This window comes from Erigeron canadensis, chromosome 4, assembly GCF_010389155.1.
Source record: "Erigeron canadensis isolate Cc75 chromosome 4, C_canadensis_v1, whole genome shotgun sequence".
Taxonomy (NCBI): Eukaryota; Viridiplantae; Streptophyta; class Magnoliopsida; order Asterales; family Asteraceae; genus Erigeron; species Erigeron canadensis.
This window is the reverse complement of record NC_057764.1, coordinates 37,087,641-37,112,506: the sequence shown is the minus strand read 5'-3', so window position 1 is coordinate 37,112,506 and position 24,866 is coordinate 37,087,641. Positions and strand designations below refer to the sequence as shown.

At 33.0% G+C, this 24,866-nt stretch overlaps 2 protein-coding genes across 2 annotated transcripts; both read right to left on the bottom strand.

The window, feature by feature from the left end:
- Nucleotides 1–2,293: 2,293 nt before the first annotated feature.
- On the bottom strand, nt 2,294–4,200 carry LOC122595374 (transcription factor TCP4-like). Its single transcript, XM_043767725.1, has 2 exons — nt 2,640–4,200; nt 2,294–2,533 (listed from the first exon to the last, which is right to left on the bottom strand). The coding sequence occupies exon 1, from the start codon at nt 4,112–4,114 to the stop codon at nt 2,666–2,668; it is 1,449 nt and encodes a 482-aa protein (XP_043623660.1). The 5' UTR covers nt 4,115–4,200; the 3' UTR covers nt 2,294–2,533; nt 2,640–2,665.
- A 9,186-nt stretch (nt 4,201–13,386) lies between these two features.
- Nucleotides 13,387–16,416, bottom strand: LOC122596522. The gene is made up of 3 exons (XM_043769109.1): nt 16,200–16,416; nt 14,163–14,515; nt 13,387–14,079 (listed from the first exon to the last, which is right to left on the bottom strand). Exons 2-3 carry the CDS (start codon nt 14,511–14,513, stop codon nt 13,480–13,482), a joined length of 951 nt encoding a protein of 316 aa, XP_043625044.1. The 5' UTR covers nt 14,514–14,515; nt 16,200–16,416; the 3' UTR covers nt 13,387–13,479.
- Between the last annotated feature and the right edge of the window lie 8,450 nt (nt 16,417–24,866).

Below are 24,866 nucleotides of genomic sequence, written 5' to 3'. Positions count from 1 at the left end.
AAAATCCCTCTGGAGCCATCCAACAAATTATATAACCATGAATGATTAGCCATCTATTAAAAATATATAAAAACCACATCATATTCACAAGTTGTGGATGTATCATTATTTAAATAACTTTGATACTTTTAATTATGAATCTGAAGTCTGAACAAAAAGATATGAATTCCATATGCAAAAACTATGGCAATCATTGCAATTAGTACACACATTTTATCAAACAATGCAACAAGATTCAGCCTCAATCATAGAGCCCAACTTCCCCAAGATCCAAAAAAAACTTTTGTGTATATAAATTGTTATCTTTATTACTGGAAAATCAAGACCCAAAATCTTTCATTTCACTTGTTTCTCACAAGTAATCAATCCTTTTGAGTTAGTTTGAGGATACATCAATAAACAAAAGACATAATTTTAAAATTTAGGTTCTAATTTCTTTCAAAAAAAAAAACTAGACAATTAATAGCACCTTTGTTCTATTGAGTTGTCTTCATCAACTTTCAAGCAATTGTCACTATCTTCATAAGAGACACTTCTTGTGTGTGTGACTGTGTGTTCTAAAAATTGATTTTAGTTTTAAATTGACAGAGAGATTTGCAGGATAGGGGACCATAAGCCAGAAAGAAGTACCAAATTTTGTTATTTATTGAGCAAGGTATAGTAGTTCCCTCCATAACTGATCCTTACAAATTCCAAATTCCATTGTTGATTTAAGTAAGTTTAGTTATTACCACTCTCAATGCACATTCATCTATCTTTGCTCTCAATAGTAATTAAGAACCAATCCTTATTTACCTTAAACAAGTGGAATTTCTAAGGATAAAGTTGTTACATTAAAAGCTACCATAAAGATTTTGTCTTTGATTTCTTTAGGCCATGTTCAATGGGGTGCCCTTAGGTAACTTTGGATATTTTTTGTCATTGAAGCTTGTTCAAAACTAAGGACTTTTTTAAGTTTGCCCTTACCTAAGGGCATGCCCTTACTTATCCTTACCTAATATAATTTTGTTTATAGTAGAGTTAAAAGGATATGTAAGGATGTTTGTATGGTTGGAGATAAAATTAGGCTATCTCCAATGGGGTGCCCTTAGATATCCTTTGTCGTTGAATCTTGTCCAAAACTAAGGATTTTTTTGAAGAATTTCCTTAGGTTACTTGTCTTTACCGAATATGTTTTTATTTTTAGTGGAGGTAAAAGGATATGTAAGGATATTTGTATGGTTTGAGATAAAATTATAAACTTTGAAAGATTTGTAAGGATATATAAGGATTTGTAAGAATATGATGTGGCAGGTTAAGGGGGTCTTTAGCATTGGAGATAGCCTTATAAGATTTGAAGAATTTATAAGGATGTATAAGGATTTGTAAAGATATAATGTAGCAGCTCAAGGATACCTAAAGACGTCTTTAACATTGGAGATAGCCTTAGGACTTCTTTGTTGTATACCTATGTTTATATAGAAGCCAAATTTCTAATTTATTACTTAAAAGAAAGAAGAAAAAAAACACTAAGTTTATATTTTACTTTTAAGGTAAGTTGCAGCAAGATAAATGACAAGTGTATCCAAATTTTAGTATAGTGTAAAAATCGTAAAATTTCTATGAACAAGGCTCTATTTCATAAGACTGCTTTAGACCCTTGAAAGGCTTGAGAGGAAAAAATTTAATAATACAGCCAGAAAAAGGGTATTTAGCTTTACTAAGAATCAGATTCTGGCCTTTTTCTAGCAACATGGGTTTTTAGCAAAAAGCACAATCAAAGTTCTAAAAACATCAACTAGATGACCCTTTTTAAAATAAAATTTCAATTTGCCCATACATAAAACTGAGATTTGTGAAGCGAAACTTAATGGCACATAGAACTTTCAAGATTGAATATAAAGTCGAAATCGTTGGAAAATGACATAACATCAATGTGGCTCCCAGAAATCCTAGCAGCAAGCCGAAGGATGGAGATGTTAAAGATGAACAAAACCATTTTTTTCCTCCATATTTCCACTAGGGCATGCTAATGAAAAGCAAATGAAGCAAGATCACAAGAATAGGGTGGACAAAAAGAGAGACAAACTATATAGCTCTCTCTTTCAAACCCCACATAATCAAATTGACAAAAATTTCTAAACTAAAGGAAACATCCCATTTGCTCCTCATATAGCCTTAATCCGGAAACAAACCACACGAATAATATGCCAATTTGGCCTATATGATTCTACTAATTTCATTTCATCATTAAAGATTCTTTTTCTTTCCTAAGTTGGGTGAAAGAAACTTAACCAAAACATATCACTTCCCCTGATTTAACAGAGCATTTTGATTAAAAAACCAAAAGAAGGCAATTGACATAAGTCACATACAACATGGCCTAAAAATAACATTAAATCCAGATAATTTAAAACATGAGTTTAGAGCTACACAAACAGCTCAATTCAAACATTAAATATAGATCTTGAAAAACACCTTGATTTTTTGCAGCCACTGAATCTTGTTCCCCCTCATCTCTTGATCATAACTTAACAATCTGCTCTAATTTTTCCTGTAATTATCATAAGGAGTCATAGCAATTAGATATATATACACAACTAGTATAATAAAGCATAAGACTTTATGAAAATTGAGAAAAGGGTGTTGGCGTTTTTCACCTGTTGAGATGGGGCATAAAGGCAGATCAATGACGCGAATCCGAGGACGCAGAGGACGGCTTATCGGATATACCGTCGTGTTCCTCTTCTTCACCTTGAATTCGTGTTGGTATACGAAATCCTGAGAACCCACCAAACCCTGAAGCATACCCAGGCATTGAAGTCGGGTGATGGAAAGCCAAAGTTGGGTGATGTTGATCAATAGGAATACCGGTAAACTGCGCCGGTGTATCGATCCAAGCACGAAACGAAGGTGTATTACTGGACTGAAGGGGTCCCCTCTGTGAATTGTTGTTAAACAATTGATGGTTGTTTGTTGTTTGGGTCTGGTTTTGCGCCTGACCAAACAACGGTTGCAAAAACGCCGACGCATGCACTTGCGCCGGTGTTGAACTGAAAACAAACCCGGCAGATGCCGGGTCTCCACCCCATGCCACCATTCTTTGAAATCCACCAGGTTGGTTCGGGTCTGGCCATCCCGACCCGGCAGCTGACCCAGACACATCAAAATACATACTATTGTTACTATTATTATGACCATTATGCCCTTGTTCTTGATTGTGTTGGTGGTGGTGGTTAAGTGGATCTTGAAATGATTGTAAAGAAAGCCTTAGATCTTGGGTTCTACTATTAGCTCTTGAAAGCAACTCTTGTGGAGGAAAGTTTTGATGAAATTGATTACTAGTATTATTATTATTACTACTACTATTTTGTGGGTTTGATGAAGCACAAGCACCCATAGGAAAAAAAGACTTAATAGTATCAGCTATGGAATCTGAATCAAGTGATGGAGGTAAAAAGCTTGAATTTTGAGAATTACCCATTTGATTATCGACAATATTATCATCAGGGTGTTGCTCAAAATGACTAATTTGTTGATTGTTTGCATTTTCTTGATTCTGCTCAAAATCTTGAACTGTACCTCCTCCTCCACCACCTGGTGTGTTTGTAGGTTTCCAAGCTGGTAGCTCAGCAAGTTCATCAATGGCGGTTTTCGCTTTCTTTATAAGCCAATCTACTGCTTTACTAGGTCTATCATACCCCAACCGATCTTGTACATCATAAAATTGGATCGCCGTGTGAGCTGAAAGGCGAACACGGCGGTCCCTAGGTCCTTTAGCAGTACATACTTTACTATGTCTATCTTTCCGGCCAGTTGACCGGACAATGTGACCACCTTGTACTTCAACAATTTCACCACCAATCCCACTTGCCCCAGATGTTCTCAAGCCTAATCTTGATGACCCAATTGGTGGTTGTTGTAATTGTTGTTGTTGAAGTTGGTTTTGTTGATTGTTGTTTTGGAAATTATAGCTTTCTCCCATTTTTCCCGGTGCATATTCTTCGCCGGAAGATGGTAAGAATGAACGTTTTTTGTTCACCGGACCACCACCTACAACTCCGCCGTGGTGGTGGTGGTTGTGTTGGTGTTCTTGGGGTTTCTTGAAGCTGATGATGATTTTGATAGAAGCCATGGGAACCTATATCTATATGTTGTTTTCTTTCTTGTTGGGGATCTAAAATAAGACCCTTATGATGGTTAACAATTTCCTCTTCTTTTTCCAGTTTTTTTTCAAATAAACAAAAAAAAAAAAAAAAAAAAAAGAGTACAAAAAAGAGAAAGGGACCTAAAGAAAATGGATTAAATTCCAAAATTCAACCTTTAATTTAAGCTCATAATCAAATTCCATTTCAAGAAAAAGAAAAAACCCTAAAAAATATATGTATGTATTCAAAATATATGATAATATAACCTTAAATTAAAGGTCAAAGCCTAACCCATCTCACTTCCCTTCTTCTCAAAAAAAAAGTTTGAATAATAAGTTTAATGGAGTGAGAGAAGGGTAAGTGAGGTGGGAAAATAAGTGGTTTGTACAACTACACACAAGAAACAAGAAGGAAAGAAGTGGGGAGGAAGGAAGAAGGGGGTTTATGTATGTAGGTGGGTTGGGTTGAAGGGGTGTAGGAAAACAGTGAAAGGAGGGAAAGAGGAATATTTACTTTTGTGGGCTCTACACTTGGAGGCAGTGTTTGGAGGTTTCCAAAGATATTTGTTTGTGTGCTCAAAATTATAAAATACTTTTATTTGTGAAAGGATTTCTTAAACTTATCCCCGTTCACAGTTTGACTAGTTAAGATGGGATAACTTCAAATTCTTTTCCTTTTCATTTTTGGGTAGTTTTGTAAGTATGAAAATATTTAAAATTATATTAATTTAATATTTTGTACTTTTCATATTTCATATTACCAATAATCTACAATATTTTATAAAACAAACTCAACCTTCCTCCTTATTCAATTAAGATTTTAAAATACCTTAATTACCCCCACAAATTTAACATTCTTCTCATTAATCTGTTGAATGTATCTAAAATACCCTAACAATTTCAACCAAACAAATCGACGGTCAAACCCCTGATCTAATTATCTATCAACCAAACAAATCTACGGTCAAACCCCTAATCTAATTATCTTTCTACATCTATATTATGTTATACAGCAAATCTCATTTTGTTGAATTTTAAATTTCAATATTCTACAATTCATCAAAACTATTACATCAATAACTTACACTACTGACTACTTGACGCCGCCACCATCACCACTAATCGCCACCACCACCGCACCTATCACCGCCGCATCGTGCGGGCACCTTTCTAGCAAATATATAGAAACTATCATTATACCAGGTTGTTGGTCGGGGATAATAACCAAACATTGAATTGAATGCGGGTCATCAATGTTAATGTGTCGACTCAGACTTAAGAAAGACACATTATTTTATAATACAAAGTAAATCTTAAACACAATTTTTGGTGCTAAATATAAAATTGTAAACTATCTCATAATATTTAATTATTGGTAGTTCAATTTTTAAGTGTTTAACTGGATAGTTACAATGACATGTTTTAATGACTGGTTGGTGTCATCTTTTAACAAGGCTATTAATATTATTTAACTAGATAGTTACAAGTGACAGAATTTAGATGTGACACCGGATTGAGAAAGAAAAGTGAGACCGATTTCAATGATATGTTGGTGTCGTCTTTCAACAAGGCCATTAATATTGTGATTTTATATACATCACATACAAATATTCATGTTCCCCCAGTTACACCATTGAAACTTACAAGCCTTAGCACGATTGCTTATCCACAAATATGATCTTGCTTTGATATCTTCCACCACTGCCTCCACATCAAGTTGTTGTCCTTTAAATATCACCACATTCCTTGATAATCATATGCTTTGATATTTTATCAGCAAGTCTTAAATTTGATTTTTTGAAGTGACAAGTTTGTGAGGTTATCTCATGACTTTTGGTTATACTGTCCCAAACAAAACTTAATGTTTTAAAAAGATACTCTTGAATAATACTAATTTTTTATTTTTCGTATATATTAATTTTAATTTAATCAATACCTAAGTCTCATCATAATACCTTTGTAAAGTGACCCCTTTTGAGTCTTGACTCGTGTACAACATTTTGGTTGTGGTCTCTCACCATTTACTTCACTTTAAAGAAACACCAGTTTTGTACTTCTCTTGTTTTCTTAGGCTCAATAGAGTGGGGTGATCTCCCTCCTTGTTCGCCTTTCATGCCGCCCAACACACCGCCCCCAGGTGGTGATGGAGCAAAAAAAACCCAAATTGGCGACTTATCGCCTCTCATGTCTACCAACTCTCTCTCTCTCTCTCTCTCTCTACCATCTTCAACCTATCATCTAATGCCATTTGTCGGAAGTCCCCTTACCCAACTAGATAACCCCACTCCCCGATTTTCCTATCAAATTATTGTTGCTTCCGTGGCGCCACATGGCAAAAGTCCCCTCCTTGAGAGGTTGCCTCACTTCGGTTAGCCTTAGTGGTTCATATTCATATACACATTATAAACTATTAATTTATTATATGTATATATATATAGGGTTACTAACCTTAATTCTAAAATTTTTATCATATTATAGAGTCAACTCGGTAGTGTTTTCATTATCAATATGTTTTTTTGAAAGACATATCTTTTAATATGACAACTTGTTATATAACTAGTAACATTCGGCCCCGCATTGCGGGAACTATTATTCCGTTGAAAATTCTACTATAATTGCGTTGAACTTTCAATTGTTTAATTAGTATAATTATGTCATTGATAAGTTCGTTTCAAATATATATTAATTTAAGAGCAAAACAAAAAATTTAACATAAAATACATATTTGCTTAAAGTAAAAACCACAAATGATTCTAAAAATTTATATTAAAGGATACATATATTTTATGTGCAATAAACCAAAAATCAAAAGTGAAAGAAAATAATTTAAAATGAAAGATTTTAATATATTAGGTAATAAAATAAAAAAAAGTGTGGGAAAACTAAATACACTAGAACCTCTATAAACTAATACTCGATAAATTAGTAACCTTGATAAAACTAATAATTTGTCCGGTCTCAACTTGGGACCAATACAAAATTAGACACCAATTAATAAAATAGTAAGATAATCATTTTTTTGAAACCCCAAGATAAATATATAGATCATATCAAAAATATAAATTAATAATTCCTTAAATATTCAAAATTTTTAATATTGTTTAGTAAAAAATGATTCTATAGTCATTTTTTTTATAACTTTAAATCTATGTTGATACTTGTATATCTTTAAATTTCTACATTGTTGCAACAAAAAGTTGTGAAGGGTTGTTATAACTTTTCTTTCCGAGTGATCGATTTAAAAAACTAATGTATCATCCTCAACTTGATCATCAACTAGATTTTGAACAGTATCCATCACAAATTCTTCAATGCTTTGAATCTCATAACATTCATTATTTCACCAGGATAATCTCGCAACTCATTCACATCCGTTTTGTGCTAATAATGCATACCCGTAATCAAGCTCTCAAGCTCATGAATGTTTTCTCCATAGTTTACATCGTTTAAATTTCTTGAGCCGATTGAATTCATGGAACAAATTTTATCATGTTGAAAACAATTTGCTTTGGACTCTTGTGTCATTTAATGTATGAATGTACATTGGATATGAAAATTTTGAAAGTGATACATGAACCTCTTTAAATTAATAATTTATTAATTTATCAATATAATAATATCTCGATAATTTAATAAAATATCTCGGTCCCAAAATTATTAATGTTGAGTCCCAATGTTAAATGTAAATTTGGTGATGACAAATCTGATGTATAAATACTTAGAAATCTTTTTGGTTCTTATAATCTGATATGGGTCAGACTAAACTGACACAACTTGTGATCTGTAACTGACCAAGATCATGCTTCATACTTTGTAATTGTTCAATCTTATGGAAGTAAGTGTCGTTCAAGTTGCATCAAATGTTAAAGCATTCAATCCAAGTCGAAGAGGAGAATTGAAGATAGAAGACCAAGTTGTTAGTGGAAGACAGTTTGGGATTAGCAGTCAGCTTGGGAACACTTAGACAGATTTGCGCCTTGACAAACGGGCAATCTGTGTCTGACAATCAAGTGAAGATAACAACCTAGATTTTGTTGATAAGGACAAATGACGTGACTATGAAGGTTCCTGGAATCTAGGTTGGTGACTGAAATACATATGTGTGTCCATACTCTTATTGGAGGATCAAAATATCATGCTGCAGGTTTTGGGGACCACAAGTACGATGAAGGCACGATCCAATATTCTTTTGATCGTCCAACAAATGAAGAATACATGGCTTAATTGGATACCAAGAGAAGAATGGTTTTCGCCTATAAAAGTCACATTCCTTGTATGCATATGTGTGACATTCCTTTGAACCATTCTTCACACAAGTTCTCTCTACTCTTACACACAGCTTAGTCTGTGAGAAGTCAGCTTGGGCTGCTTCTCTTGAGCTAAAACTTATTGATCGTAGTTTGTCATTTCAAGGGTTGTTTAGATATTTGTAGGTTATCATGTTTCCGCAACAACCCTGTAATTATTTGTATAGATTATATCTTAATAAAGGATTACATTTGAAAACTACAATCTGTGTTCAAGAATGTTATTTATCGCTTTACTGTTTTATTGATTCGTATTACTTACTTTGCTTACATTATAATCCGAGTCTTTAAAACGTATTTTAAAAGTTAGTTAAGAATTAAGGAAAAGTTGTATTCACCCCCCTCTACAACTGTTATGTGTCCATTATACTATTGTATATTGTGACACCGTGGGACATAATAATTAATTTATAGAGGTTTTACTGTAGTGGTACATAATGGTATGCGGTACCTAATGGTTCGAGATATGACAACATAAAAGTTGCAATATATTGGTTGGAAACCCAAGTGAATACAGTGTGAAAAAAACCAATAAGTAACTCATGTTTGAGACCTAAAAAACATACGATGTGGCAAAATCCGATTAGTTGTTTAGGATGTGTGATGGACAAATAGTAACTCGCCACGCATTCGGTTACTATTTATCCCATTACTGTTCATGACTCCATCCTTATCCAGTTAACTAGAAAATTTTGGACCCCGCATTGCGGGGTCTCAATTCCCTTGTTGAAACGGTTCGTTATTTTAGTATATATGCTGTGAATTTTCGACAGCTTAATTAGAAATAATTTTGTCATTAATATGTTTGTTTAAAAGTATGCAAGAAACCAAAACGTAACCCGTAGTAGAAACCTGAACGGGATGTGATATGACAAAAATATCAATATATTAATTCAGATATCAAGTGGATGCGATATAGCAAAATGCAAGTAGTGGTACGGGGTGTATCAGAATAAGGTTGAATGACAAATAAAAAGTGTGAAAAAAACAAAAGAAGTAACCCGTAATAAAAAATCCGAAAAGGAAAAACAAAACTAAAAAAGAAAAAGACATGACAAAATCCAAACAGGATGCAATGTGACAAAATCCAAGCTATAAGAAACATGCGATGTGTCACTTTATAACCGGTGCCACGTGTCAAGTTTTAATAAGCATGATTACTATTGATAACCATGCCAAAAAAAACCGAAAGAAAAAACTCCAAACGGGATCCGTAATGTCAGAATCTAAATAGTGATGAGGGGTATATGATGAACCAATAAAAGAGATCATATAAGCAAAAAAAAGGTATCAAAAAACCAAGAAAAACCGAAAGATAAATAACCTTAAAGAAAATAGAAATAACAAAGGAAAAATAAAATGTTGAGTAAAAGTTTCCAATATATTATTTGAGAACACAAAAGCCAAAAAACTATGATGAACACCAAGAAAAAACCCTAAAACCGAAAGAAAAATAACCTTAACGGGATCCGATATGGCAAAATCAAAAAAAACACGGGGTATAGGTGGACCAATAGAAAGAAAACACAAAAGCAAAAAAAATTATGTAGGAAACCAAGAAAAACCGAACAAAAAATAACCTTAATGGAATCCGATATAACAAAATTTGAGAAAAACGCGGTTACAGGTGGACCAATAGAACAGCGTCACGTGGCACATGACACTGTTCATTGGTCTCGCCTTTAATGAGATTATATATATATATATACACAATATAAGGATATAATTTTGTTATAACAATGTGTGCAACGACTTTTGTCTTTTATGAGAACAACACTCATTTGACACTGTGTAATTTTATTTTTAACTTTTATATAAATATTAAATAAACCAAAAACCACTGAGCTTCTGAGTGTGTAAATATGACCATTCTATATCTATAATTCTATATGGTACTTTAAGCAATACTTTGTTGCTTTTAGGTCTTCATGGTGTTTGTGATATAATTGGTAGTACATATTAAGTTTAGATTGGTCATGTACGTTACATTTTGGTCCAATTTTAAATAAGTCATACCTTTTGATCTTTAAGAGCGACAACAATCTATTTTAATTTCCTTTGTTATTGATGAAATAGAGTTAAAGAAAATGTTAAAAATTGAGAAGATACATAGATAAATAGTAATAGTAATTGGGCGTGGTTGAATGAATAAATGGATACCGTGATGGATTGATGGGGAGTCTTTTTCTCAACATAAATGCACGAGCGAGCACGCATGCCTTAAAGCAAACTTTCTTCTTACCCCAACCTTTCTCATCATTGTCCGATATAAGGAAGGACTCAAGATGATTACAATATTTGTTAGTGTATATATATAACTCTCTTATAAGAAAACTTATAATAAAATGATAACTCTTCCTAACATATATTCGGAAGTTTTAATTTTTAATAATTCTTCTAATATTAAAAATACATAATGTCTAGTCCACTAATCCTTTATCAGAATCTTATTTTTTGATTATAGTGTTATAATGATTATATTCTTAAGAGGATTATTCTATAGATTCATCATAAATTTTTTTTTTCCATTTATCTATAGATATGACAGGTTTGAAATCACAGGATAAAATTATACGTACATTGACTCACTCATCATAGTGATACAAACGTATGAAAAAAGGATTTGCGTGATTCGTCCATATATGTGACATGACATTATTGCTTATAACAAGGATGAGGATGTGTTGATAGGATGTGTTATTTCAAAGTGAACTTTTAATGTGTTTGGATATAATCAAACTATCTTGACGAGACTTTTAGGATTCATTTAGGGATGTATGATAGTACGATCACGAAGCACATCAATTATCTAGATTGAAAAAAGTTTTTTGTTAACTATTTTGGTAATACTAAATTTTGTATTTTACTATGCAAAAATTCAAGAGGTTGTTTTTAATATATAAATATTATTTTTTATGTATTTAATAAACTGTGATAACTTTTAAAGTTGTAATTATTATTTTTTTGAAAAAAATAATAAAAATAAAAATATTTGTGAAGTAAAAATCATGTCTCTTTTAGACCATTGGTAAAAGTGGGTTAAGAGCATAGATGAAGGAAAGATGAACTAAGGTAAATGGTTAAAGGTAGTAGGTAAAAGTCCTAGGTGATAAATAAATAAAAAGTGAATGGAGTCACCTAAGGTGAAGAGTTGATGTAGGACCATTGTATTTTATTTTTTTTCTTTAAACCTTTTTAATTGGTAGGTAAAAGTATATTGTGGGGTATAATGTAATATTAAATTTGAAGGTGAATGATTAAGAAAGAAAAAAAGTACAATAATAACTGTATCCAATCTTTGAGCGGGATATAAGGGAGGTGAACTATAGACAGTCTTACCTCTACCCAAAGGTAGAGAGACTACTTCCATAAGGATCTCTAACCACGAAGATGTAAAAGCCGTAAAAGGGTAAAGTGTTTATACATGTCTGACGAGTACCTGATAGGACGATATATCTGTCTGCTGGGTCCGCTGGGTGTGGCTACCTTAAAAGTAGGGATGAGTAGTAAACGTACGACCTAACAATACTTTAGCACAGTACCTAAACTCTAGCAACCATAGAACGTATATAACATAATAAAAGGTAGGAACATAAAAAACAAAGTCTTCAGCAAGGAGCTCAAGCATGAGGAATGTAAACTGCCAGGACAACCATACTTAAACATATGAATTGACTAAAAACTAAGGGGATTAAACCATTTCTAAACAACCTACGGAGCAAAGGAACTTAGGTCGCCAAGCTAAACTAATCCTAGTCTATTAACAAAAACGCTCACAAAAACACAAAGCTAACCTAAACTGAGAGAGAGAAAAAAGTGATGGTGGTTAATAAGTGATACAAACATGGCATGAAAAAGTATAAATAAACAAAGTGAACGATCAGGAATGGTGTTATGTAGCAAGGACAAGACAATATTGCGAGGGCACATGCTTTTTAATTGTGATGTTAAAGTGTCATGTCCAAATTACCTTCGAATGGACTTCAAAGTTTCTGACTTACTGATTGGCCAATAACTGACCATCTGTTTGGATAAAAAACAGCTATTTTGATGGGACTTATGGGATTCTTTTTATATATCCTTAAAAAAAGAAGAAGTGTGATTATATTATTGAATGCGAGGTGACCGATGTGTAATAATTTCAAAAAAGGTCCCGAATATCATATACAAATCAATATATCACGATACTGAAAGGTTGGAAATAATAGGTGGGGCAGATCCGTGCCAACAATTTTCTTTTAATATGAGAAATAATATACGTACAATTTGTCACATAATGTTCCTTTTCACCTAATAAAAATACGACACATAACTTTCTTTGGCCTCTTTTTACACTACCACTGTCAAAACCACAATTTGATAATTCAAACTACATATAAGAAAGTATGTAAGTATAAATGAAGAATTTTTAAAGTATCACTTACTCGTTTAAATTAATTGTCATTGAGCAAAACATAACATACAATAATTGTATTTATAAATAAACGGTGTATTTTTTTATAAAGAAAAGGTGATCATACAACATCCTAAAACACACAATGGTATACCATAAAAAAATGACAATACGGATCATCACCTATCTATTTTCATAGTAAATTCTTAATGTGCCGAGTTTCAAAATTGTACAGTGTATGCTTTGTTGAATATCGATTAATGGGCCATTATTTTCTTATGAAGTCAATTTATCATTGGATCAATAATGGATCATCTTTGAAGACACGAATATCCACTTAATTTGCTTGTTCAACAGTGTATGTTTGCCTTATAGATGGTTGCAGTTGCTGTGTGATTTTGTTTATTCAACAGTTTGATCGCAGTTGACGATCTTAAGAACTTGCTACTTCATATGTAAACACTCGATTAATAAGGTTTGTCGTTTGTTTTAACTTGGTGATTAAGGGTTCTTTCATCACTTAAACAAGTTAGTAATCGAGTCAGATCAAGAAAACAAGATCAGTTACAATCCTAGATGTCATAACTTATAAGAACCCGCTAATCACCTTAACCATTGTTCTTATTGAGATGGTTGAAAATCTACATAACAACCTAGCTTATCGACCCACATCCGATCATTTGTACCATACGAATTTTTCCTGTCTTATCCAACATAAAAAACATTTCAGCCCGTGTTGGAGAATGACCAATAACATCCATTGCTATAATCCGTTCATCGAGAGTGATGCCTGATAAACCATTTATCTCCTTGACAACTCTTCTCATTAAGTCAACAGATGAAGCTCCTTCACCAGCGAGAATTCTATAATTGGTGCTCAATTCCCTCCCGATATTTCGGGTAATGTTAGACACCTTGTATGGGTTGTTGCAAGTATTATGATGGAAGTGGCCATGTTTGTCTCGTTTTCGTTTACTACTCAAACTACCCGTATCTCCTTCGGAAAAAGGAACAACTGGATCATTATGTAGGTCTTCAACTTCATCTAAATCAATATGTAGGTCTTTCGTTTCAACTGGATCAACATGTCGGTCTTCAAATTCATTAGGTGCACTCCTTTCTGTTTCTCCTACCTGTTCGCCTCCAATATCAAGAGCCCGAGAACCCATATTTTTGTTTTTACCAAAGATGATGGAAAGCTTGTCATAGAAAGGGAATGGTTTGTCTTTGATATGAGATGCATTTTTATGAGTCTGCAAAGCAATTACAAACATGAATTGGTTTTCTCATTTACATAAAAATAACAAACTACAATAACAAGTTGTTTAGAATATACCTTAATGTACTCATCCCATACTTGGTCATCAGCAGTAACACAACATTTCTTAGGATCCCAAGTGAATCCATGTGTGCCCGATAACATGTAACTCAATACGCCAAAGTTAGCCTTCAGCGTCTTCAATCTGGATTTAATATGCGGCTCTGCCTTTAACCCCGAGTTGGGAAGACTTAAATCCAGCAAACGTTGTATTGCTTGATAATAACCAGGTTTGAATCCATTATCTGCACATGCATACTTCCCAGATGCTTGCAAGTCCATGAGTGTGTCAACTAACTTTTCGTCTTCCTTTGTTGTCCATGCCCTTTTGTTTCTCCCAGCTCCTCTGACAATAGTTGAACCTGCCATGCCTAAAAAAGTTTGCATAATTCAATAGCAGTTCTTTTCAACCACCAAACATACATAAATATTACTCAAATATTCACATGTATTGATTGTCAATATGCCTTTGGCGTGCTCTAAGAAAGCTGGAGAATGAAATTCATTATGGTTGTTTTGGTGTTCTTATGTTACTGCTATACTAACTACCCTTACGCATGTTGTATTGCTGTGGTTTATATGCACCGTGATTGCGACTTTTACTGGTCATCATTAATGCATATTGTTTCCTTCATTTTTGTGATTTTATGCTAGCATATATTGTAGTCTACAACACATGTGCCATTTTATTCCGTTCAGTTCAGCCGAATCAGATAAATCCACCTACTTAACACCCCTAATATGAAACATTACATGAGTTTTAATCAAGTTGAAAAATCTCTCTATAAGATTCTTCGTTTCCTTAACAGGTTGTTGAGAAGACGGGATTAATAATTAAATGTAACCCATGACCACAACGGGTTAAATGGCCTCCAGCAATTGTATACCCAGTAATTCAAATAGATAGAACCATATGAAACATGTAACTATTAACAAGTATGTATGTGTATGTATAAGTCTATAAATGTATAAATATGTATAAATATGAGTTGTGCTTGGCGCACAACTCATAGGAGCTTGAACTTATGATTCAATCATATACTTAAGGTAATATAGCTTTGTTAAGCTACCAAAAACTTTAGTAGCTTACGGTTTCTCTAAGCTCATAAACCGTAAGCCAGTAAAAGAGGCTTAAGCTTATGGAAAATAAATTACCTAACTAATTACCTTTTGAAATTTATACATTTTTTCCTTTTAGGTTAATTTACATTCATAAGCTCCAACCCCAACTACCTTGCTAAACACATTATTCTAACAGAAGCTACAATTATAAGCTCCAACTATAAACTAGTTTTGCCAAACATACGATATTGGTTCATTTGAGACCACGTAAACCACATGTGCATTTTTAAGCACACGATTCAAAAAATGTGAAATTTCATTTACATGCGACTCTCCATCTGTTGTTGGATTTCCGTTTTTTAGAAGTCTAAAATGAACTCACCCTTAAACTATACGACCATCTAATGTCGTCATCCACATATATTTACAAAAAAGAATGAAATGGATGTGCAAGTATACACAAAGTATATGTTTTAGTATGATTAAGCATGGGTTATGTGTAGGTGTTTGAGTTTACACAACCCCATTTTTTTTTTCTAACCAAACAGCTTATCGCTTTTAAGCTTATTCGAGCTAAAAAACTTCTTTTTATGAAGCCATGATAGGCCACGCTTTTTAATAGTAAAAGCGTTTTAACCTTACAGAGTGAAAAGCTAAAAAAACTTAAGCTCTTATAAATCTGAAGGTTCCACACACTAATGCTATATAACAAAACTTTGATTTGAGGTTAATAAGCTATTAAGTTGTTTGGATGCAAAAAGGGGCTTCTATAAGCTTAAGCTAAATTAGATGTATGATCATCTGTATTTATTTATAGAATAGATTATACTAATACTTTTATAATTTTAAGCCTGAACACAAATTTTTAGGAAAAAGGAAGCATAGGCAGATCTGCAAATAAAAGTTGGAATTCACTGATAGTTGACAAACAGATCAAAATAATTGACATGAAAAAGATATATGGAGATGTAGAAAGGAACGGGCTGTGATTACCCGGTAATCCGCTGATAAATATTGAGAGAAGGGGATTAGGGTTTCAAGAACTTCTCATGTGCAAAACACGTGACTTGCCAACTCTCCTTTGATTCCTAGAGAAATGGAAATAGAGAGACGAGGGAAATAAAAAAGGGTGAGGGAATGTCCTTCTGTTTCTACAATATCGTTTTTGGAGAGAATTGAAAAGGGTCGGGGGAATGCTTTGGAGTTTGGACTCCCCTTTGTTTCGGTAAAGAAATTACTCGTATAATTTATGTGCTTGCTGTGGTTCGTACCTTAAAATAATAATGATAAAGATAATGATAAATCAATTTTAATTTATATGACTAAAAATCAATCTAATTTTAAAATGATAATATGTGAAAAAATCAAAAGATCAAAAAAGAAAAATAGTAAAACCTACATGTTAAATTCTTAAAATTTTAGGTTGATTTTTAAACATGAAAATTAGGTTAATTTATCATTTTCTTAATGATAAACAAGATCTTTTAGAATGTTTATGTCATGTAATGAACTTTTAAATCATGATTATTGGATGTAGCTGACCAATAAAAAACTTACGCGTGACAACTTATATGGTTGCCACATATATTTTGGTACATCCAATAACCATGATTTGAAAGTTAATTATATTAAATAGACATTTTACCTGATTTTTACATAACATAAATATTTTATCATATTTAGTTACGTTCACAAGTAATAGTTGGTGGCTCATTGGTAAGGTCTTTGACCTTGGGAGGATTTATCTGGGTTCGAGTATTAATAGAGGGTTTTTCCAAAGTCCTTAAATATATATATATATATATATATATATACGAGATGGTTACCTGCACAATGCGGCGCCGGTGACGGCAACGGGTGGTGCTAGTGGCTTTGGTGGTAACGATGTTGCTATTAATTTAAAAGTAATTGACGTAAATGGTAGTGTAGTTATTTTATGGTTAAAGGATGCATCTTTTGTAAATAACTTTATTAAGAATATTATAGAGATAGTAAGGGGGTGTTTGGTGGAAGGGAGTCATTGAGAATGGAAATGTAATAGAGAATAGAAATAGTGAAAAAGATAATGAGTATTTGGAAAGAGAATGGATTCCGTTGTTTGGTACCCACAGAGAATGAATATATATATAAAAAATAAAATTTTAAATAATAATACATTTATTACATATAACATCTTCAAAAAAAATATTTTTTTTTTCATTCTCATCCATTCTCTACAATTTGTAGAGAATGGAGAAAATAGAATTGATTCATCTTTCTCTTTTCTCATTCCCTTTCTTCGTCGCAAACAAACAAGGGAAGTCTTTCCCATTCTCTTTCTCCCCTTTCCATTCCATCATACCAAACACCCCCTAAGCAGAAATATTTAAATTAATTAATAAAGGAAATAGATAGTTTGGATAAATATGAGTGTAAAATATTTTATGGATATATTGGGTAGATTTAGTGTGTGAGTTATAAATGTGTTAAAAATTAATGATATTTTTGGTATTTTAAAGATAAAGAGTTGGAAAAAAGGAATGTAATTTGTTTATTAATATAGTATAGATATATTCTTTATTTCCTTATTTTATAATTTATTTTATAATTTATTTTATAAGTAGTATAGATAGATATTGGTTTTTTGGCAGTAAATATTTTTTTCTCTTATGTTTCCATTTTGTTTTGTTTTTATTATTGGGATAAGTGGCCCAAAATGTAGCTAAGTGACTAAATGTCGATTGTAGGAACCAACTATCAATTTTGGATATGGTATAGAAGTAACTTGGTAAAAGAGTCTAAAACATTAAAAAGTGATTTGTTCCATCATTAGGCGGTAAATACTATATTTTCTTTTTAATTATTTATGACGTGGAATATGTGAGCTGGCAAATAACAACAAAAACTAACTTACATATAAAAACAAACGTTGGAGAGGTGGAAGAAAAGGCTCGGGATGAATTTAGGAGTCTTTGTGCGAGCCGTATGCGGTGAGAGTCAGTTTCTCATTTCACACACACATGACAATTCCAAACCAAATCCACACATACAACATACGAAATCCAAAATTCGTCTTCAATCGATGTCTATTTAACTCTTCCACTGCTATATCAAGGGATGTCCTTCAATTATCTACAAGTAATTCATGTTTTGTAGCCGATATAGAAAGGGGGAAAACCGAAAACCCTAACTTTTTATTTTTTCAATTTATTTTTAATTTTATTGCAATTGCTTTCTATGTCAGAATATGCAAGATTCAATTCCTCATATATTCTTTGGCCGCAAATACTAAGTATCTTTGTGAAGGCCGTTAAAAGTAAGTGTCATCTCTTGAATACTCCTAACAGTTAATAAAATGTGATAGCTTGTTCATTGTACAGGAATGCAAGATGAATAAATGGGTATTACAGATAGGATAAGTATTGTTGTATTGCTGCTTGTGTATATTTTCTACGAGATAGACAGAATAGAAGGCAATTCAAAATTGTTGAGTTGTGTAAAGGAAAACAAGTAGACCCGATTCTTACAGTTATCAGATACAAGAGTACGGGATTACAGGTTCAGTCACCACCAGCTTACATATTCCACGTCGGAAATAATTAAAAAGAAAATAGAGTATTTACCGGCTAATGATGGAACAAGTTACTTTTTAATATTTTAGACTCTTTTACTAAGTTACTTCCATACAATATCCAAAACTGATAGTTGGTTCCTACAATAGACATTTGGCCATAATTAGTTACATTTTCAGATACTTAAGTATTTACTTGCTAATGATGGAACAAGTCACTTTTTAATGTTTTAGACTCTTTTATCAAGCTACTTCTATACAATATCCAAAACTGATAGTTAGTTTCCACAATAGACATTTGACCATACTTAGTTACATTTTCAGACAGTTATCCCTTTATTATTCTCTCATCCAAAACACCAAACAAGGGATTGAATATCGACTAAATCTCGTATACCTCAAAAGACGAATGACCTTCTAAACATGAACCAAGCAAACCTATTTTGTTGTTTTCTCTAGTGTTTTCTGAAGAAAAAATAAAGTTTCTATCGTGGTTCTCATATATCTATTGTTTTTGTTCTGGTAGTAGTGTAGTTTCGTTCTCGATCGAATCTCTAGTTGGCACGTTCACCTATAGGTACAGTTATTCATGGCACCAGTAGCGTTATAGACAATGCTATAGCTTAATTTTAAGTCTCAAACTGGAATGAAACTTACAAAATTGGGTCACAGAATTCCCGTATGTTAAGCCGCAACAGAACCTTCCGACAAAAATCATCCGCCGCAACTTAGCGCCCCTCAATAATAATAAGGTATGTATCTACATGTCCTAGCTATGTGCTACGAGTATTACAGTGTAGTCGATCTGTGCTTGATTATTCTCTTTTCCAAAAAGAAAAAGCCTTCTTCAACATATGGAGGTCAATAATTACCTTTTAAAGAACTCTCCATGGTTTAAACTGTTTTAGGTCATATTAAATTTGCATTGATCTCCAATAAACTATTACTTGACTTGACTTCAATTGACCTTAGTGTACATGGAGGCAAATGGTGGTCCTGGCTACCCTGCAATGTCTATAAAACTCTATATTTTTAGTATTATTTTTATGTATTAATTTAGTCCAAAGTTAATTGGCCTTCCCAACAGAATATACACTTAGATTGTAAACTATTCGACCCCTTATCATGGCTAATTGACCTAACTTAGCTCAAGTGGCATCAATAACCAATAATCATCTCTAATGTGTCCTAGTGGTAGTCAAAGCATCACGGATGTCTCAAAAGAGACCAGAGTTCAGCAAAACAGTCTAGCAAACCACCAAATACTAGTTAGGCTTACCCGGGTGTCCTAAAGATGGATCCCTCCCTGTTTAGCTCACATCACGTACATCAAATAGAAGAACGTGTGACGCGTGTGTGTGTATGTAGTTGATAAATAACAAGGTCTCTAAAATCTATATGCCGGCCCTAATAATAATATTCGAGATGTTGGGCCATTTAATGTGTGGTGGATGCATGAACTAATATTTATGTTGGGCCATATGCGTCAATGAAGCTGAACACAAAGGGGTGACATCTTCTTGTTGGTGGATGCCATGCATAAATGTTGGTTGGATCCTTGTCCCTTGCATCATTTAAGTTTTTAACTCAAGTGTTATTCCAGTCAGTATTCTATTGCTCCAACATGGCCACATTCGTCAACCACGACCAATCCTTGTTACTCAATCTCTTTGATAAACTTTGCTGCCAATATATACATATTTTCTTCATACTTTTGGGTAACCTGAGGAATCCTATCGGCCTGAACCGACTTTTTTTACATGGCAGGTTTCACCATGATCCATGTTACCGAGCAGATGTTCTTTTAATGAAACTATGTTCAAATTGTTAAATCAGTAATTTTCGATCCATTGAATTGGCCGAACTTTTCTATTGTTTCATAATTACTTACCAGCCAACACTCCACCTTTTGGGGAGCAACTGGTGATTCTAGGGCCGGAATTTTGTTTTTTCTTTCTCTTTTAAATTCCCTGGCCTACAACCAGCTGTAGCTCTATTACCGGTATCCCAATCTCCGTGTCTCCTACAATAGCTTCACAATATTGATAATTTCTATTGCCAAATCCTGAAACTCATATGGAACAGGCTCACAGCTGCAAGGTCATTAAGATAAATAGGTGTTCAAGGAGACGTCATATGTTGGTCATAGGAATTACTTTAAGGTTTTTGATTTAGAGAATCCCTTTTAGCTTGCCTTTATAGGTGATATATTAGGTTGAAATGGATATATAAACATATACACAAGAAAAAGAAAGACTAAAGTAGGTAAACATATAAGCTACTATTATGCTCCTCAAATTTAAACTCAAAAGTCAAACATGCATAACTTCTAAGGGATTATCATAGTCTTTGCAACCTGACCTCCGAAGCAATACATTTGTCTCCAATGCTTGACAAATATGTCATTTGAGGTTCACTACATATGTTTAATTCTTGTGAACATAGTACCTTAATAAGGACTTGACCATTTAGAGCGTAGAAGTGTCGTGCTTGACTAAGGAGTAAAGATAATTTATTTCTTATACAGCTTTAGGAAGCCAATCAGCTCTGAGCCAAACATCTCAATTGGAAATAGTGGCGTAGTAACTTTAGAACCATTTATCTTCAGCAATTAAAACCATTAAATGTCGAATGTAGTTGTGCTTATGTGCATAAGTAAATGAGTTCCACAAACATAGCAGTATAGTTGAAAGAGTGACTAATCACTATAAAAGGGGCTCTAAGATGATTTTTTTTTAAATCAAGACAAAAACCAGAATACTAAAACTTTGTGAGCACTTATTAAATCATCATTGGCTGTCTTCATGATAAGCGGATACTTGTTTAATACTCACTTCGAAATAGCTTAGATTCCTACTAAACACAATGTGGCTAAATGTGGCACGATTAGCCATTTCCTGTTCATAGATAGTGCCAATATCATTGCTTTTGACTTTTTTTTTGGGTTATATTATTGCAAATACTAGTGTTTCATTATCGTATTTGCACACACTCCCTTTAAATAAGTTAGTGTCAAACTACTACTCAATTCCATTTTTTTCTTTAAGATACCAAATTTCCAAAAAGTCAACCCCATAGTGCAAGTTCTAACTAGAATATGGTCAAACTGAGGGCAGGATACTCCATCATAGGCTTGAGAACCATGGTTAGCGCTTTTAATCAAGTGCATTTTCTTCAATCCATAGCTACAAGTTTTATTCTTGTAAGTAAGCTAAGGATTCACAAATTCTGTAGTTATGATTTTTGTAGCAATGGGCATTCTTTTTATATCTTTTGAAATCTTCACGTATACTTCGGCCTTAATGGTATCATTCTCATAGCGTAAATGCTTAGTGGGGTCACTGTGAACGATTTTTCTAGAAAATGGTCACGGATTAGAATCTTTCCCACTCACATGGTAGTGGAAAAGACAATTGAACATAGCTGGCCGGGTGATGTTTTAGGAAGGGCCAATCCGGTGTTAGGATTTATCTATCGTTCTAAACCTTTTGCTTGAATAGTTTCTCAAAAACTGTTTTGTTCTTCTTATTGCTTTATAAATACAGAAATTTTCTTTAAACTTACCTTGTAGGTTTTAAAACTATATGGGTATGTTAGGTTTTAATACGATTCGGGTTATATAAAGATTCATAGTGGATCTCTTTCTTTCTATGTTGTGGCCATTAAAATATGATCTGTTCGGGCACTTTTCGGTCATAAGTAACCAATATTGCTTATCTAGCAGTAGCACTATCAAACCTTAAACAAATCCACTGGTTAAAGCAGCCAGTCTTTCTCCTGCTTTCATTACATATAAGCTCATAAATTGTATAAATAAGTAAATAAATAAATATTGGGATGAGGAGAAAAGACATGCCTCTTGGAGAAAGTCAAGATGTACATGTTTGGAGTTAATTTATTCTAATAGAATCTTAAGTTTACATGTTTGAAATCCTTAAATATTGCTGTTTAAGTTGGCTCGTTATCAATATGATAAATTTCTGGTTATGCTCACCTTTTTTCTTATTCTAATGTACTTTGCATACAACTTTTTTCATTCTTTGTGCTAGCTATCTTCTTTTCTAATTTTTCTATGTAGCGGTTTCTTTTTGTTCAATGATCAACTTTTTTATACCATATGAGGAGGGTATCTTTTATAAAGTTTTCCATTTTGTTCACCTTTCCTTGATTCCTTCAATGGATGATTACTCATTAACCAAGAAACATAAAGTTTAATGGGGGTGGGCATTCTGTTATCGGCTAAAACTGAAAACCAAACTGAAGAGTTAGGCTTTTGAAGTTTTTGGTTTTTGGTCGGTTTGGTTTTGCGTTTTTATGTTTGGTTGGTTTGTGTTTTGATATTATGCTTATTTATTTATCTTTATATAATATGAACTCATCGAGTTAAAATTAAAGTATTTAAATGGTTAAAAAGATAATGTAATAAAGAAATTCAAAACAAACAATGATTTTACTTAACTATTTATATTTTTTATGCATTGATTCAATATGCATTTTATTTAACCTAATCAACATTGATGTGTATTTTCATCTAAAACATATAATTGATATTTGTATTACACTCACAAAACATATGTGTCAACATATCTACTAAGCATAAGAAATAAAAGGATATAAACATAAAACAAATTAAACAATAATACAATATATATTTTTGGTTTGGTTTGGTACATATAGCTCGGTTTCTTCATACGAAATCGAAAACCAAAGTACCAAACCAAATTTTTCAGTTTTCAAAAAACCAAAATTAAAACCATTGGTTTTCTCGGTTTTCAGTTTTCTCAGTTCGGTTTTTCCACTAGTTGGTTGTCTCAACTCTCGAGCATTTGTGGGGTTGAAGAGAAATCCTCAAATGAGGCCTTTTGTTGTGTATAGCATATTACAATTACACTTTTTTTTGTAAGTTCCGTTTTGTCCCAGTAAATGATTATTTTACCCCTGTGAATCACCTTGTTGTATTGCTAAATGGTGAATGAAAATGGCATGTTATGACAAAGTTATGGTATAGGTAATGTATATAAAAACATGGGGAATAGCATTACAGTCAATGGCCGATGTGAGATTCACCTAGAATGTTATGAAGCCTATTTACCTGGCCGATGTGAGATTCACCTAGAATGTTATGAAGCCTATTTACCTGAATTACTGCTAATCAGCTTCAAGTTGTTCGATAGCATATGGCCAAACCTTAGTGACTCGGAGGCAACTTATATAGTAATAGTAAGCTATGAACTTATAGGAATACCAACCTGAAGATTTTTAATGGAACCCACAGCTAGTTTGTAGACTATATGCAGTGTGATAATATAATCACAATTCTTGATGCAGATTGGTTTGGTGTATTTATTTATTCTTATGAACTAAAAAGCCAGCCGAAAATCATCATACGTAACAGGGTAAAATAAAGAAGATTTGGTTTGTAATGATCTGGGGTAGGCTATTATAATAAGCACACTTTTAAAATGTCAATTAGTAGTATGAAATGTTTATGATGAAATAGTTGAAACACTTACCTAAGAAATAGCAATAGTCACTAATGTATGCAATTTATATAGCCTCACATTAAAGTGGCTACACTTTGAATTTGATAACAATTAAAAAACAAAATTGAGTGACAATGGATGTCTATATAAGTTCATGTATCCTTACAAATGACCTCTACCAACACCACTACCTCATTTTCAACTAAAAATAAAATGGCAGCTGTCACAAGGTCTTGGTTTTTTCTATCTCTTGTTCTGCTTTCGGTTGTAATCTCAGAAGCCCGCACTCTAAGAAACGAAGGGGGGTTGATGGAAAAGGCAAGAGAAATATTACAGGAAAGTACTCGTAGATATAATATGGAGGAACAAAGTACTCATTATAACGTAAACAGGAGAAGCCCTGGAGGTCCTGACCCTAAACACCATTAGCCTTATTGGCCCATAGGTTACTATTCTTAGTTATTGGGTCAATGCCTGATATGATCAAATCAGAGTTTACACTTAACCTTGTTTTGCAACGATGTATGACCTGTAATAGCCGCCATCATTTTTGGCTATAATTGAGATGTAACTTAAGTTTCCTTAATTCTGAGCGTTATAAGAAATTCCTTTTCTTCTATTTGTTCT